The 15,863-nt window shown below is 42.6% G+C and overlaps 1 protein-coding gene across 8 annotated transcripts in view; it reads left to right on the top strand.

Moving 5' to 3' along the window:
- Nucleotides 1-15,863, top strand: part of HDAC4 (histone deacetylase 4) — a 233,773-nt gene that overhangs the window by 154,542 nt on the left and 63,368 nt on the right. For 6 of the 8 annotated variants that reach the window (XM_082763106.1, XM_082763107.1, XM_082763108.1 and 3 more), the window contains 4 exons: nt 1,704-1,816; nt 6,666-6,782; nt 6,869-7,067; nt 10,781-11,010. In XM_082763106.1, coding sequence (XP_082619232.1) covers nt 1,704-1,816; nt 6,666-6,782; nt 6,869-7,067; nt 10,781-11,010 — 659 coding nt within the window. The remainder of the gene's footprint in view (nt 1-1,703; nt 1,817-6,665; nt 6,783-6,868; nt 7,068-10,780; nt 11,011-15,863) is intronic. The other 2 variants (XM_082763105.1, XM_082763104.1) reach the window with 1 other exon arrangement.

The raw sequence follows: 15,863 nt of genomic DNA, 5'->3' as shown, positions 1-15,863 counted from the left end.
ATGTACCGCTCTATGTCACGTGGCTTTTAGGATAAACCAGGCCCTAGTGTCTGACCACTTGATCCCAGCAATGCCTTCAGAAATGGCAGTGGAAGCTGCTGCTTCTCACTGAGCGTGGACCTGGTTCAGGAAGGCAGCCTGGAGTTAAGGATGTGGTACCAAAGGAAAGCACATGCTTTCCATGCAGTCAGAAAATTCCTCCGAAATGTTTAGACTCCCTGAAGTTGCTTTCCATGGAGAAGTTCAGTGTTATGTGCTCAGTTGGGTCTTACTCACTGCTGAGTTTCCTTGATTGCAGGATTACAAGAAACCTCCCCAAATGCAGAGCCAATAAATGGCAGTAAATGGAAGCAAGGCAAATATGTATTTATTTATTTGTTTAACTGTGGTACTTTGCTGGAGGTCCTGCAATGATGAAAATAACAAAACAGTATATACAGAATAATGCCACAAAAGAAACGATTTAAAAAAAAACAAAACCCTGGAATTGTAACAATTGACTTTTATTTCTACTGGGGCGTCCTAGAGCAGTTAGGCGAGTGCTGCAGCCTGAACCATTGCAGCTGCTGGGAGATTCTTGTGGATTTGGGTAAATCCTGTGCTTGGAAAGGAGGAATGAAAAAAAAACAATGTTATTTGCCTTCTAAAACAAAAGGAGAAACACTGGAAGCTGTGCCATGCGCCAGGTGAGAGACCTTCTGAGGGAAGTTTTCTGGCTGTTGCAATTTCGTGTGCTGTCTTTTGTTTGTTGTTATTTCTGCCTCAGTAATGGGGAGGCTTTGATTTCAAGCCGGCCAACTCTGTGGTTCTGGTTAGTGAGTTCACAGGGAGCGTGTTGATAAAACATACAAAGCTGAGAGGATTTTGTGAGCGTTCAGGTGATAACAGAATTATTTGGGGGCATTAACTCTGCACTGGGTCTTTCCAGTGAGAAAGTGTTTTACTCCCACTTGGAGAAAGAGTGGAGAAGACCTACCAAAAAAGAAGGCAGTGTCCTGACAGTAGTCACTCTTGGACCCTGTGTCATTTTGCCTGAATTTTTGTGAGAAGTGCTCAGCCATGACTATGACTGTCCATTCCCATGTCACTCACGCAGCTTTTAAAACTCTTAAAATGATTTAATTTGCCTCTCCCACTGGCCTGCTCTGGAAAGTCTTGGTGCCTCTTCATGGAAGTGGAGGTCGGCTCTCATGCCAGCTCAGGGTAAGGGCTCAGCCATGTGCCTGCAGTAAATCCAGATGCACCTGAGGACTGCACGGGAGAAGGTCCACAGTGAGCTGGTTCCCTTGTCATTCGAGCAGGATGTTCAAAGCAACTCGTGGTGAGAGGGAGTCATGAGGATTATAGACTAAAGGGGGTTAGAGAAGCACTCCAGAAACATGAAACAGGACAATCCAACATATTCCAGTTCGGCCTCTGTAAACTTTCCTTGTCTTTTATCATCTTCCAATTGTATTTAAGGTTATTAATATAGTATAAGAGAAATCCCCACGAGGTGAAGACATAAATCAGGTAAGTGGGTACTTGGACAGGCTGTTTGAAAGTGTGTTTGTCAGTATCTTAAGAGTCTTGTGAAGATGTAAAAGGGAGATGGGGAGGAGGGTTGCCTTCCTCCAAAACAAAACTTGAGGGGTTGTTATCTGTCTAAATATCATCTCAAAGATTGCTTGTAATGCTAAAAGTTGGTTTTGGATGTGTTTTAGACTCTGCATGCAACAGTGCTCCTGGATCTGGTCCCAGCTCTCCAAACAACAGCTCCAATAACATAAGCGCCGAGAATGGAATTACGGGATCAGTCACGAGTATTCAAGCAGAGGTACAGAGCCCTTCCTTTCTCTAAGTTTAACACTTGGCTTTCTAATCAGTTTGCACAGAGTTCTAGGCATTTAGGCATACAAACCGGTGTGCAGCACACTAAAAAACCCAGATCATGACTTGGAGAGGGCTTGGGGAATTTACCTCTCAAGCTGGGCAGACAGGATGCATTACCTGATTATTAAATCTAGTTTGAGCCAGCTCTCAAGCTGCTTGTGGTAACTTGTAGTGATTTTACCGTGAGCAGAGAGTAAAAATAAAATGATTTGACATTGTAAAACATCAAGAGTATTTCCTGGTCGAATACAAGGATTTTAAAATCTGGGGCATTTGTTCTCTTATACCGTACACAGGCTGAACTTCTTGTTTGCAGTAGGTTAAGTAAAAGTGTGGCAAAACCAGAACTGGATTAGAGAAAACAGATTTAACCTTTTCCTCCCCACTCGGGATTTGGAAGTGTGGTGCCAGATACTGTGTGCTAGTTTTAAAACCTATAAGCTCTCACCATTGCTTGAGACTTCTCCTGCAGATGTCAAAGGCAGGGTATCTGGCTGGACAAAGAGGAGGTTAATTCAACAGAGCAGCTCCTATGTTCAGGGTTACTGAAGCCCCCCTTTTTCTAAAGGCAGATTTTGGGGCGTGGGCCATGTTGACTGGCTCCCACTAAGAGCCTTAGGTGTAGAAGACCAGGGTGGCTGTGTCATGTCACCGGTGCGTTTCCTTTTATCCAGCTTACCGTTAGCTGTTCCCCGCATGAATATAGTGTCTGTCTTAACATCAGGACTGTAAAAACAAGCTTGGGCTTGTTTTCCCCAAATTGTCATTCAGGATTGAAAAGAACTTCTTACAGGAGAAATGTAGGCCCTTTTCACTTTCTAGGTTTGTACGGGTTTTCACTTTATTTTTATTTCTAATGTAGCGTAGCATGTAGGCATATTCCCTGCATTAATACTTCACCCTCTCCCCTGCCAACTTACCCAACACAGAACTCCATCCATCTATCGTAGACCTTAAAGGATTAAAGTCAATTATTGTAAGGATTGAAACAGTGTAAGTTAGAATCTTCGCCTGACACTGGGAACTGAAGCTGTTCTGAAGAGATGTGTTTTTTTTTGAGATGATTTTTTTGAGATGCACACTGTCTGTTAGTTGGAGGAGATCTGGGAAAAGATGTTACGGGTGGGGTTGTTTATCAGGATTGCAGAACTGAAGCCTGGCTGAGCTGGGGGCACGTCTTAGGTAGGTTCCTGTTAGCCCCAGGAGGACGAGCGCTTAGCAGCTGTCAATCTTACCTGTACTTTGTGCACGGCAAACTTCCAAGAACTAATGATGGAATTGTTTGGATTTGACAGTTCCTTGTGATATAAACATAATGGAATGTTCCTGCAAGTCAGTATCATCTCCTGAAGGTGTATATGAAGATGTAGCATTCTCCTTAACTATTTAATTTTTCAGATAAATAAGTTGAGCTAATTTTCTCTGACTAGACCCCCAGTACCTAATAAAATGGACACAAACTGTAAGAAAATGGTTTTGATCAACTGCTAGTAATTAATAAATAAATAATATTAATATAGTAATTAATATAGTAATTAATATAGTAATTAATATAGTAATTAATATAGTAATTAATAAATAAATAATAATTAAAAAAATGCAGCAATTTTGTAAGTCAGGATTAGGTATGAGGGATGCAGACAATTTGGAAGAAAATCCGTGTACTGCCAAAATGTATAACTGGGAGTTGAAACCAAAAATGTCAAAGACAACCACCTTCCCTTTACCTCTTTCAACTGTACTGCAGTGCCTAACTCACAGTAAGGCCACTGCATGCAAAAAGGAAGCTCCTTGATCTAAGGTTTTAGAAAGAACAACACTTGATGCACCATTTCCAAAAAAAAAAAAATACAAAAAGGAGGAATAAAATGTAATTTCCCTGAAAAGAATGTATAAAGCTTTTTTACCTTTTCATGATTTTTTTGAAAATTAGGAAAATATACAAATGATTTAGTTTTAATTTTAGAGATGTGCAGGACTGCATAAAGTATGTTGGATCATTTCCAAAATAGAAGAAAACGTACATCACCATGTGATGGCAAGCAGAATATCGATATCCCATTGCACAAATAGTTCTCCTCCCAGCATCTGAATGGCTTAGCTAAATGTTCTAGTCCTTTGCAATAGTTCTGGGGGAAATGGCAATGCACCTCGTGTTGTGTGATACTAGCTGATCCATTTGCCTAGAGAGGTTTATTTGGGAGAAGCTGGGCATGGCAGGATTTTGGTTTCTTTGAAATCTTCTTTAGTATAAGAAGTGTTACCTTGTAGCCCAGGTGTTTAAAATTTCTTTGATACCAGTTGACCAGGCTTTTATCATTTTCCCAATTTTGCATATTGTATATATTTAAATGTTTATGAAAAAATAACGTTGCCAACTTTAAGTATTTCATGGTTAGCTTTATTTTCTAATTTTAAATGAGAAATATGTCTCTGCTTGTTAGTTTGCTAGGTCGGCTCCAAACCATTTCAGATATGTTGGAGCACGGTACTTCATTATTCAAGTTTAAGTGCTTGCCTTCAGTGTGGAAAGACTAGAGCTCTCTGCCTCCTTTAAAATAGGCAACATCTATTTTTAAGTAGTATTTTTCAATCTAAAGTTGTTTTTTTTTCTGTCTTGGAAAGGTACATGATATTCATTGCCATTGTAGCTGATACAAGCCTATAAAAAGTACTCGATTACAGACAGAAATTGTACATGCTGAAATTGTTCTGTGCAATTCTAAAAATGTTTGTGTATAACCCATAGATGGGATCTGTATATTTAAAGTGATGATAATGCTGCTAAATATCATATGCTGATAATGTCAAGCTGCTGTACTTTTCTCCTCATTGTTTTTAAAACAAATCCCCAGGAGATGGTTTGAGGCACAACTACACTGTATTGATTGTTCAAAGAGAAAATTGATGTCGTTTTGTTTCGTTTATGATATCAGTAGAATATTTCATTACTCTGCTGGCAATAACTATCTTACTCTCAATGTGGCATGCTAACATTTTGTATTATTTAAATTAAAGCAAAATTGCCAGTGGTGTTCAAAATTACTTGGAAAAAGAAGTGTGTGGGTATGCACAATCATATGCCCTTAGCAGGTAGCATTCAACAGCAAAATGCTCTTTTCCAATTTCCTCCTTTGTGGCAGCAAATTTTGAACTGAGATCTTAAAAACAGATTTACTCTTTAATATATTTCCAATAAGCTTGACTGACATTAATGAAGGCACAAGAAGACAAAGGGAAATAAAAAAAATCACTCTACAGATGAAATTTTGCGTAGTGTCGTATGAAAACTAAGTGACTTTGCTGAATTATGGAATTTAGATGTGGTTGGACACTGGGAGAATGAGCAGCAGGTTCGTGGCACATCGAAGAGCACGTTTGAAAGCACAGCCCCGTGTCTGACAAAGGTGACAAACACAGTCGTGGGAGGCTTTGCTTTTCTTGCACAGGCAGCACTAGCCCCAGGTAGCAGCGCTGGGGTGCCCTGTTAAAGCTGGCCTGCTTACATTTCTGTAAATCAAGGAGGCAGGGTTGCTTCTGAAGTTTGTCATGTATAGATTCTTTGTTTTTCGATAATTGTTCTCATATTAGTGCTTTTTCCCCCCAAGTGGTTGCTGTAGTGGTGTTACGCACCAAGTTTCACCCTACAGTCTTTGAGGCAGAAAATGAGGTTTTTGTTACCCAGAAGTGATCCACCCAGTTCTGCAGCCAAGGAAATAACCTGCAAAGTCTTACAGGACTATGAATTTAGGTCTGAAATGTATAAAGCCATTACTCAGATCTCTGTTACACCAATACACATTGTGCCATAGTATAATACCGCGTTAATCATTGTCCCTTTTTTTTCCACATTAGCACCTGAGTTAAAAGTGTAAAATTCTGTAGGAAGTCTTTCTGAAATCTAAATGCTATTTTATTTAAGTTGGAAAATCACCTACCGGTGAGAATTCGGTGCGATCAGAACGCTTGTTTCTTAACAGAAAAATCAGGCAGTTTAAATTAATGTAATTTTTATAATGGGCTTTCTACCAAGTATTTCAAATCTATCTCATTTTAAACTTAGGTATTTTTACTTAAGTGTTCTTCCTTTAAATGGCCAGAAGGTAATTCAGTAAATCTCACATTTCATCCTGAAAATCAGGAAATAGCTACATAAGTGCAACCTTAAGGGTTTTTGATGAAATTTTGAAGTCTGATTTAAGGTAAAGCACACTAGTAAATAGCATAAATTGTCTGCGATTTGCTAAAGAAAACAACAGCCATCGTAATGCCTCTTCTCTTTTTTCTAAGGTAATCTGTTTTAGCTTTAAAAGGGCAAACACTTTAGCAGGACAAGTAAGCTGTTAAATCTTTGCAAAAGCTTTTTGCATGAAGACTGAGCGGAAGCAGAGCACTGGTGAGGACGCACAGGTGATCTTTAATCTCCAAGCAAGATCCAATAAAGAGTGAAAGGTCTCTCAGCAGGGCAGCAATGCTGGCGGCAGCTGCAAAGCAAGACCGTCCCTGTGTTGTTTAGCCTGGCCTTGTCACCGCTGCGTGAGGCGGTGAGAAATCAGAGGGCTCTGCGGTCACAGCAGCGGTGCTCAGGGCAGCTCTGCAGATGAATCTCATCTGCACGCACGTAGGCTGGATCCGAAGCACAGCTCACCTCCCTCCTTCCATATTTCCAGTGTCAGAAGTGAAGTTTCCCACTCTTTACGTTTCTGATGTGTTGTTACAACCAGCATAAGGTGTCCCCCCTCCAATCTGCAGATGCTGTCTCACTGGGACAATGTTCTCCATTTTGTTTCCAGACCAGCCTGGCTCACAGACTTGTGAATCGCGAAGGCTCGGTAACACAGCTTCCGCTCTACACATCTCCTTCTTTGCCCAACATCACGCTCGGACTGCCTGCAACTGGCCCTTCCAGCGTAAGTGATGGGGAACGCAGTCCATAAATTGTTGCTTGCACTGATTTATCCCTTAACCTACCCTGACATCACCTTTGCATTTGCAGGGAGGATCAGCACAGCAGGATGCTGAGAGACTTACTATCCCGACCTTACAGCAGCGGATCTCGTTATTTCCTGGCACTCACCTCACTCCCTACCTGAGCACTACAACGTTGGAAAGAGATGGGGGAACCGCACATAACCCTCTTCTGCAACACATGGTCTTACTGGAACAGCCAACTGCACAAACTCCCTTAGTCACAGGTGAGCACATGGTTGATAATGCACAAAGCCTGATATGCAGTCCCAGCAGGGGAAGGAGAGCAAGTGGCATCCACTTTTTTTATCTATCTCTTGCACAAAAGAGATACCACATTATCTGTACATTCTGTAGGTTTAACATATGAACTTGCAGGAGGTGTTTGTTCATTGACACGTTGGGTGGTTGCAACATTTGCAAAATCAGATGTTGATCACATCATCCAGAAGTAGGGGGAAGCTGCCTTGTCATTTTGGTGAAGTGATAGTAGATAGTACTACCTGCAAATTTATGCTTTGCTTATGGAGGTAACAACTTAAAGCTGTACTGTTGGAGCTCTAACCACTGTAGATGAAAAGTGGCAACAAAAATGTTGTGTCTTGTGATTACCCATCCTGTTTATCACTGGTGGTTGCTATTCCATGTATAACAGAGGCACACATTTGCAAAATCACAGATTAAAATACTGGCTTTTCATCATTATTATAAACGGCAAAAAAACATGGCAAAATCAGCTGCATTCAAACAGATTGTATTTGTTTGTATATGTTACATTTGCAGTATGTTAATTGCTTTGAATCACTCCCTGTGTCATGTTTTCAGAATTAAGTACCTGTGGGAAGGAGTAGTGCTATAAATAGGGCTGATTCAAAGCACTATTCCCCAGTAGGATGCGTTTCTGTTTCACATTGTGTAGTACTGGGACAAAGGATGGTCTGTGTAAATTACAGATATGTTGATTTTTATTTCTTTCATTCCATTTCTAATAGATTTTTTTCAGGTGGTGAGGCCCTGGCCCAGGCTGCCCAGAGGAGCTGTGGCTGCCCCATCCCTGGCAGTGCCCAAGGCCAGGCTGGATGGGGCTGGGGGCAGCCTGGGCTGGTGGGAGGTGTTGCAAGGGTGCTGACTCCATGATCTTTAAGGTCCCTTCCAGCCCAAAGCATTCCATGATTCTGTGAAGTTCCTCAGAGATGCTGATTGCTGAAACTTTGCAGCACTGCTGTCTGGTTTGGCTCATGTCTGATTTTACATTCAAATTCCAGGAATATATGTGGGGTTGTGTTAAGCTTATAAACAAGTACATATGGGGAATCTGAAGCATGGAAGTACGGTGTTTAACCCGCACTCTCAGAGCCTTGAGAGAGTGGTTTGTACAGATTCCACGAACCTTTATGAAGTTTCCTATTGCCTTCTTCTGTCATGGTGGTCGTGGAGTGATGAGGTTGCTCAGTCACGATGTGTCTCCTCACCAGTTGCCCTTTGCCCAAGGACTATTGATGAAGAGTCACTGGGGAAGATTTCCTCTCTTATCATATCACCAAAACCTTTTTTTCTGCTCATGCTGGCGTTTGCTTTAAAGCACACGTAGGGAGTGCTGTTCTGTCTCCTATTCCACCTCTCTGAAAGCTCCCATCCGCTCACAGCGTACTGTGTGCGCTTCCAAGTGTATTCCTTCCAGTCCACCTGCTACGTGTGGTGTTTTCAGAGCAAGTACAACTTGTTACAAACCAACACTTAGGAGAAATATTCACTATAGAGCAAAGCAGCAACAAGAAACACACGTTCCAGGTGCAGCAACCGAACCAGAGCAAGCTAACACATGGTCTCAAAGGCCCTAAGTGGACTGGCTGCCAGACTACAGTCAGTACTTATAATTTCCATGGAAGCAAAGTGGAGTTTATTATTATTCTGTTGGTAGCCTACAGCTCTGGAGATAGTCTCCTGACTGCTACAAAATGATCCAGCGCAATGGCATGCTGTTTCAGTGCAGTTAGACATGGGAGTTTGGGGAAGCTAAGAGTCCCTACTGGACAGATGTTTGCTGATTTTGTGAGTTTGGGACTGTTTTTGCAGAGCTAGCTTCTGGATTTTAGCTGGAGCTCAATGAATGGTTCACCTTGAGTAGAAAGTGTTTATAAAATCTAAGCAGTGTGACCATGTCCCACGCTAGAGCAGAATTCCTTACATCTCACATCCCTCTTGTGACTGATTCCTCTGGATAACATCTCTCACATTAACATATAAATACAGAGTAGGAACGTGTCTCCCTGGAAAGCCTTCACAGGGGGACTTTGGCCATTCACTTGGAGACAAGTAGTCTTCGAAGATATCCTGTAGAGGCATGTAGGATCCCTCCCTCTGCTCTCTAATTTGAACTGTGCTGTAAGGAAAATGGACCACAGCTTTCCAAATTATTCATATATTCATACACATGCACACGTGTATTTGTGTATGTATGTATGCACACACACATATTTATAAAATAAGATACCCTTCTACATGATTCTTTTCAGGAAAGCAAAGGTTGGGAGAAACTCAATAAATTGCCCCAAGAAGAGAGGCTTTTAATCGAATTGAGTTCCTCCATGTAGGGCAGTTCTGTGAATTAGTGGGACAAGGAGGCAAGGTCCTGGCTGGGCCAGGAACTTCAGGTGTTTCTGAGCTGCTGCATTCAGCTGGCTGCAGACTGCTGTGCAGCTTTTCATTATTCAACTAAAGACCAGACAGTGGAAGGGAGAAGAAACAACTTGCCCAGCCCTAGAATTGGGTCTCATTTTTGAATGTTACTGACCACTTGAGCAGATTTTACTGTGTTTTGTACAGTGAGGTGAAGCAAAAGAGTACTTTTACCCCAAAAGTGTGTGCAGCCTTATCCACATTAGGGAGACAGCAGTTCACACCAGCGATGACTTTCTGTCCCAAGGTGTAACTGGAAAGGCGAAGGCTTATCCTCAGCTCCTCCACCCTTGGGTTTGGCATTGTGTTGCATGTCTGCTCATCCCGGATATCTAGGAAGGTATGTCTTCAGAGAGCAGAGCAAGAACTGGCTTACCCATGAACAGCTAAAAAAAGAAGACAGTTCCTGCAGACATGCCCTTACCAGAGCTCAGATAGGTATTTCACAAGGTAGTCATCCAAGAGACCCAAACTGCCAAGGGCATATGAGTAATGCCTGCCATCCCAAAATAGCCTGTATGTTTTTCTTAAGTTGCTAGCATGACTATACAGGACAGTGATGGAAATAAATCTTTCTGACACCTTGTCCTCTGACTTATCTTCTTTCTCAAGACATAATGAAGCCTCGTGGCTCTCATATTCCTGAAAGGCATTAATGTTTATCTAAGCCAAACATGGTTGGGGTCTATCACATGGAAGTTTTCATCCCTAGTCATTTCTGCAGAATAGGTACAGCACAGCCAAGGGCAGCCATGCTTCCCTACACGATCTAGAGGAGAGGACCAGCTTCGTCATCAACCATCATCCTTCAGCACGTCTGGTGAGCATCCTGTAAGGTACAACAGCAGGGTGCTGCAGGGCAGCAGTATGGGCTGGTGCTGTCCTAGAAATGAACCCACTCACTGTACCAAGGCAAGCCATTAGACTTGAGCTTCTCCTCAGAACTACCACCGTGATCTAATTCATGTCATCCACTGGGCGATGGAAGGGTCCATAAGGTATTGTTGACTTTAAGAAATGAAATATTCCATAAGATCTCTGAGGAAACAAGCAAACAAAGAAATAGAAAGTATTGTTCCATCCAATGGTCATTAATTGTTATCTGTTTTCTTTTAAGGATGCTTCAGCTGTAATGGCGAGGTGGCTGGTTTTAGCGTTATGTATCATTGTCACCATCAGTGTTACTCAACAGTCGTTTTCTCCCTTCCTTTCTTCTTCCTTTTTTTCTTCTCTGCTGTTTTTTCCTCCATATTATCTTCAGACTGGTATCTTTCAGGACTGCCCCTCCATGCACAGTCTCTGGTTAGTGGAGAACGGGTCTCCCCTTCAATACACAAACTCCGGCAGCATCGCCCGCTGGGGCGCACGCAGTCTGCTCCCCTTCCCCAGAACGCCCAGGCCCTCCAGCAGTTAGTGATCCAGCAGCAGCACCAGCAGTTCTTGGAGAAACACAAACAGCAGTTCCAGCAGCAGCAACTGCACATCAACAAGGTAGGCACGATGCTTTTAAAGTCCTCCTTCCTCATTAGGGCAGCACCATTTTTAGCCGATGCCATTTCATAGTTTCTTGTGCTGTAATGTATGTGGTCTCTGACTCCATAACTGATTGGCCTTCATCCTCGAGCCTCTTTTTCATGATTTTGAGAAATTTGTCAGCAAGGTTGGGCTATGTGCATCACCACGGCAAGGATCAATGCCACTGTTGCAGGTATTGGAAAGGCAGAACAATTCAAACTTCTGGCTTTCCAGTAATGCTTAAAAAGTTGTCATTGCTTCCATTCATCCACATCTGGATCTGTTTTGGTTTTGTAGCAGAGAGTATAAAATGCTGTCAGGGAGTATGGGCAAAATACCTATTGTGTATATGTTCACTTTGAACGGGAGAAAAATCAGTAATATGAATTTGAGAGAGAAAAGATGAGGGATTCCAGCCATTACGCTAGAAAATAACTGAAAGTGACGATATTCAGATATACTGAGGCATTTTTCATTGAAGTTACCTTTGGAAAGAGAAAAGCTGTTCCCATCTCCAGTCCAGATTCTTTGAACTGTGCCTCTGTGTAAAGCATTACAGGTTTCGATCCATTTCTTCTCCTAAAAATGAGGACAGTATTGCTGTGCATCCTGCAGAGGTTGTTTTGAAGATTAATTAGATAACGATTCAAAAATTGCTTTGAAGAAGGAAAGCACTATGTTTATTAACTCGTTTTCTGTAAATCACTTGGAGAACTTAGGTGAACATTGGAGAACACTGTTGGTCAGCGCGCAGGTTTTGCAATTGCTGGGCAGCCAAAATGATCTGCTTGGGCATCCCAATATTATTGCTGATGTTGAAACAGAGCTGCTTGGAGGTGATTGCTTGAGCATGCATTAAACAAGATAAAACTCTCCTGATGTTCTAGCCCGTCAGAAGGTAACACTCACCCTTTAAGGGCGAGAGATCAGATCACAAGCGACATGGATGGAGCTGTTGCATTTGACCCCAGATGAGGTTTTGTCCCAGGATTTCAGAAGGCAAAGTCTGTTAATGGACTTGGAACGTAAAAAGGCTGTGAGGGAAAGGTGAAATAAATCATAATCAGTGCGATATTTTTCTGGCTCTTTAGTTTGTACTGTTTTATTTCCAGTTGTGGCTTTCTTTAAGAAACAAGTCCAGTAGTAGGCTTCAAGTTCTGGTGGACAAGTAAGATAGCAGGCATGCCTTTCAGATTGCTGCAGTTTGATTTATGGCGGAGGTTTCTCCAAATATTTTCACTTTTCCAGCCATATGAGAAAATATAACTGCTGAGAGCCGGATGAAAAATAATAATAATAAATAACTTTCCAGTGAGGAGAAAGAGACAGCTTTAAAGAAAGACACCCCCACCCCCCCAAAACTTTGTTTACGGACCAGAGCGAAGGCAGGATGATTACACAAGTTGCTGACGTCAATCTTGTACTTCTGGACCATGGCCACTGTGCACCGCGCGTGCCAGCCCTGGACCTGATTCAGCCCCGCACACCGGGGCGGCGGAGCTGCTGTTTCCATGGACGTTTCGCTTACCTCCCTCCAAACACACTTTGTGTAGCCAGCGTTGAAACCAGGATCACTAGGATCGTCAGACTCGGGGCGCTAGGTAGGGTTTCTTTGTTAGGAAATAAATTTCAGCTCAGCGGTTTGTTTGTTTTAGTTTTTAAGGATTTCCATTGCCAGCACTTGCGAGCGTCCAAAGGCTTCACAGTGACGTCCTACCGAACTCATTCAGGCTTTCACTGAGACCTCCCAGGAGCTGCAGAGCGTGTGCAATTCGAGGAGGCTGAATTTCAGCTTTGTTAGCGCTGCGATGTATCACATCCACGGGAGAGGCGGGCGGGCTGAGCGCAATTAAACCGAATGCACGGGGGCAATTTCCATGTGTGTGATTTATATAAGCAATGAGTTAAAAGCGCTTCGGTGCTCGCTCTGTATGTGTGTGGCAAATTTATCCCGTGGGATAGCATCCAAGTGCTGACATGGAAGAAGACTTTTCCCAGACACACGGATATTTTAAGACCCTTGTGTGTAAGAGAGTGAGGGCACAACTAAAAATAATGTAATAGATTGCTGCCTTTTAATTATTAGCAGAAGCGACAGCACTGTCTGTTAAGGTTGTGTTGTATTATTTCCTGTAAATAGTTAGGAGACTGTTTTCAATTGCTTGTGATTTTTCCTGACTTTAAGATTTTGGCTTTAAACTTTCCCTGTTAGGTGTCTACATCAGATTAAATTTTTGAGAAGATTGCAGCCAAAACAAGTCTTGTTGTTTCCAAGGAGGCAGCTAAGGAAAATATGTTGTTTTTCTCCCAGTTAATAATAAGAAGAATCATCTAGGGGATTTTGCTGTAAAGCCTTGGTTCCTGAGGCTTTGGAGCAGGAACTTGAAACTTGACAAATGGGGAAAAATGTGAGGAAAGAATGCGAGGACCTCTCTGTGGAAAATGAGGGTCACAGCCCTGGTAACCCAGTGCTCCTGTTGTCACCTGGTGGTGACATTTGCATTTGCTTTGAGGAGGGAAAAATAAAACACGCTCACGCCAAAGAAAAAGCATTTCCCCAAAAACAGGAACAAAAGAGACATGCATGAATAAAAAGAGCATTTTTGTAGTTGCAAAGCTGAGTGCATAAGCTAGAAAATGGGAGTTTTAAAGTTTCCCATGCAAGTCTTTTGCATCCTTATTTGATTCAGTTTTTCATTAGCAAGTGGTATTCCTTGTACAAGGCCCAGAACTCGGCACACAGGAGAAGGGTGAGAACAAGGCTGCTTTTCAATGATTTGGTGCCGAAATTGGAGGGCACATAAGGAGCAACGAGTGGTTTGCTGGAAGGGGTAAAGAAGGGGCCCTAGGGCTACAGCAGCTCAACACTGCTGCAGAACTGGCTTTTCCCTCGCCGCAGAGGCATGCACTGCTGCACGGTCCTTTTGCACACTTGCACCTGACCTCCACACATCCCTCGTTTTCTGAATGTCCTTTGCAGGACACGTCGTGCTGAGACAGGGCTGCTAGCTGCAGAGGTGTGCTTGCACATGTAACACACGTGGTGGACGATCAGCTGTTCGTTGTGCATGCTTTGACCATAATCTCTGCCTCGGCCGCCTGTTGGATGGCTTGGAGCAGCTCCACTGCCTTCCTGCCACCGAGTCCTCGTGAATGCAGATGCAGTAATATTGGCAGGGTGCTTGAGTGCTCTAGTGATGATCACGCTACAAAACCACACACAGAAATCAACAGCTCCTTCAGAAGCAGGGGTTGCTGCAGTAAATAAGATTCTGGGTAAGATACCGGATCACTTCTTGTTAAATGAGCTCTGTGCAACCTTTGATCTGAATGAGGCATGAGCCCTGGAAGAGTAAATACTAAACAGTCCTGCAAATAAAAGCTATACATTAACGCAGGTGCATGGGAGAGATGACCTTAAATTGCACCAGCACCACACACTCATGTCTCCCACCTTTTTTTGCGTTTTTAACATTCAAGCCTTGGGAATGTTGGCTTTTTTTTCCCATGGTCAGAGGAGCTTTGCCAGGGGTGAGGGGAATTGTTGTTTTGTTGTACAATAAATACATGCAGCAGTCCCAGCATCACTTCATCTTCAGCAGCGATAATTCCTCTGCAGACTTCAGTCTCTTGTAAGATGCAAATGTTAGTCTTTTTTTTTTTTTTTTTTTTTTTTTTTTTGTGAAAGAGAAAAAAACAGTGTTTTGCTGATGGATCTTGGTGGCATTGGAGGTTGGCATTCAGGAGGTATTTTTGTTGTGATGGCCTCGTGGAGCCAGGGGAAGTCGGGCGGTGTGCTCTGGGTGTTCTGAGTTAAAAGAACAGTTCTTCAGCATGATAGGTCTTGAAGCAGCAATTGCCTTTCTAAAGAGAAATATGCAAGTGAGATTTCCATAAATCACGTGCCAGAAAACTCAACTTTTTACCTTGCTGTAGTGATGTTGAGTGTTCTGGCTTTAGTCCACTGAATGTTTAATTCATGAAGCCTTCATAGAACAGATAATCTCCCTTTTAGTCCTGAGTTGTACTGTTAAGCAGATTAACACTGAGCTTCTGTGGTCAAATTGTGGTTCTTCTGGGTAAAACCCTGTTTTAGCACACTGCAAAGAGCGGTGTTTCTCCTGCTGTGGCATATACGTGGAGATGTCCATATATGCCAGACTGCAGTGCCCTGACTTGCATGTGGTGCAACTGTGCTGGGTGGATACATTTTTATTAACACCTAGAATTTCACCTCGCTATTTCCTGATGTTTTCTTTTTTGGCACACATTAACAGTTTAGCCTCGAGTGACTTCTGGAGTAGCTTTTAATATATAATGTTTAATTTGTACTATTGGAAAAATACAGCGTAGGTTGTATTGCACAACGTTCAGATAGCGCTCCTGCCCTTCAAACAGTTTAAGGGAAAACTATTTTGGTGTAGCCTTTACTCATTTATCACTCGGTTTCCCCCCACACCCCCTTCTCTCTGCTTTCAGGCTGATTGATAAAGTAACAAAATGTTTTCATCTTCTTGAAGAAATGCCATGGCTCCAGGTGGCTTCAAGCACCCAAACATATCTTTGGATATAAGATGCATTGAAAAGATCTCCGGAAAACCTCGTTCAGCGTTCATGCTGTGTCTGTCAGCTGAATATGAAATGCAGTTCAGCAAGATGCGAGGCACTTGGGATTCATGTGCTGTGTGTATCTTTGCACCTATTACCTCGTACACGCTATTAAGTGGTTTTGCCAGGAGCCATGGTTCTGTGGGGTGTTTGTAGCTGCAGATCTAAAGATACGTAGACGCATACCTGATATAATCAAATCCGTAATTCCAATTCCTTGG

The sequence above is a fragment of the Aythya marila genome (assembly GCF_965140915.1).
Source record: "Aythya marila genome assembly, chromosome: 6".
NCBI classification, from domain to species: domain Eukaryota; kingdom Metazoa; phylum Chordata; class Aves; order Anseriformes; family Anatidae; genus Aythya; species Aythya marila.
The sequence above is the reverse complement of the archived record's forward strand: the minus strand, read 5'-3'. Positions and strand labels throughout refer to the sequence as shown.